Source organism: Aureococcus anophagefferens (assembly GCF_000186865.1).
Source record: "Aureococcus anophagefferens unplaced genomic scaffold AURANscaffold_913, whole genome shotgun sequence".
Taxonomy (NCBI): Eukaryota; class Pelagophyceae; order Pelagomonadales; family Pelagomonadaceae; genus Aureococcus; species Aureococcus anophagefferens.
The window spans coordinates 3,049-3,951 of record NW_008706153.1 but is presented as its reverse complement, the minus strand read 5'-3'; the positions used below and the strand labels follow the sequence as shown (position 1 = coordinate 3,951).

At 76.1% G+C, this 903-nt stretch overlaps 1 protein-coding gene across 1 annotated transcript in view; it reads left to right on the top strand.

Annotated features, from left to right (window-relative positions):
• Positions 1-109: 109 nt before the first annotated feature.
• The window catches only part of AURANDRAFT_69095 (hypothetical protein), a gene marked incomplete at both ends in the record, with an annotated part of 3,027 nt that continues 2,233 nt past the window's right edge, over positions 110-903 (top strand). The window contains 2 exons of the mRNA XM_009044844.1: positions 110-402; positions 477-802. Coding sequence (XP_009043092.1) covers positions 110-402; positions 477-802 — 619 coding nt within the window. The remainder of the gene's footprint in view (positions 403-476; positions 803-903) is intronic.

The window sequence follows — 903 nt, the reverse complement described above, 5'->3', positions numbered from 1 at the left end:
GCTCCATTTTGCGGTGGGTCTTTTGGCGTCTTCTAGAGGCCCATGCCCACTCCAAGAAAAATAATTACCACAGCGTCCACAGCAGCCCAGCGCCGCCGCGAGCGCCACCATGAGCGCGCTCGACATCAGTCTCGACGACATCATCAAGCAGCGGCAGCCTCAAAAGAAGCCCGCGCCTAAAAAGGCGCCGCCGCCGCGCGCGGCGCCCAAGGCGCGCGGCGGCGCCGGCACGCAGCAGCGCCGCCAGCAGACGCAGAACGCGCGCAAGCAGCAGCGCGGCGCGGCGGCGGACCGGCGGCGCGGCATGGACGTCGACGACCGCGGCGGCGGGCGCGCGAGCATCTTCGAGCGCCTCGGCGGCGCCGCCGCGGACGACGCGACGGTGACCGTGCGCAACGTGCCGTTCGACGTGCTCGAGCGCGGCGCCCGCGCCCCCCCCTCGTCGCGCGCGATCGCGCCGACCCCGCGCCGCGCAGGTCCGAGCTCCAGGAGCTCTTCGCCAAGGTCGGCAAGGCCGCCGTGAGCGTCGCGTACGACGCGTCGGGCCGGTCGAAGGGCTCGGCGACGGTGTCGTTCGCGAACGCGCGCCAGGCCAAGGCCGCCGTCGCCAAGTACGACGGCGCCACCATCGACGGCCGCGCGCTCAAGGTCGCCCTCGCCGCCGACGACGACGCGGCGCCGCCGCGCGGCCGCGCGGGCTCCGGCGGCGCCGCCGGCGGCAAGAACGTCCGCGCGGGCCTCTTCGGCACGGCGCTCCGCGGCCTCGGCGGCGGCGGCGGCGGCGGCCGCGGCGGCGGCGGCGGTCGCGGCCGCGGCGCCAAGGCCAAGGGCCGCGGCGGCGGCAAGAAGCAGGGCGGCCGCCGCGCGCACATGGACGAGAACTAGGGGCGCAGGTCGACCTAA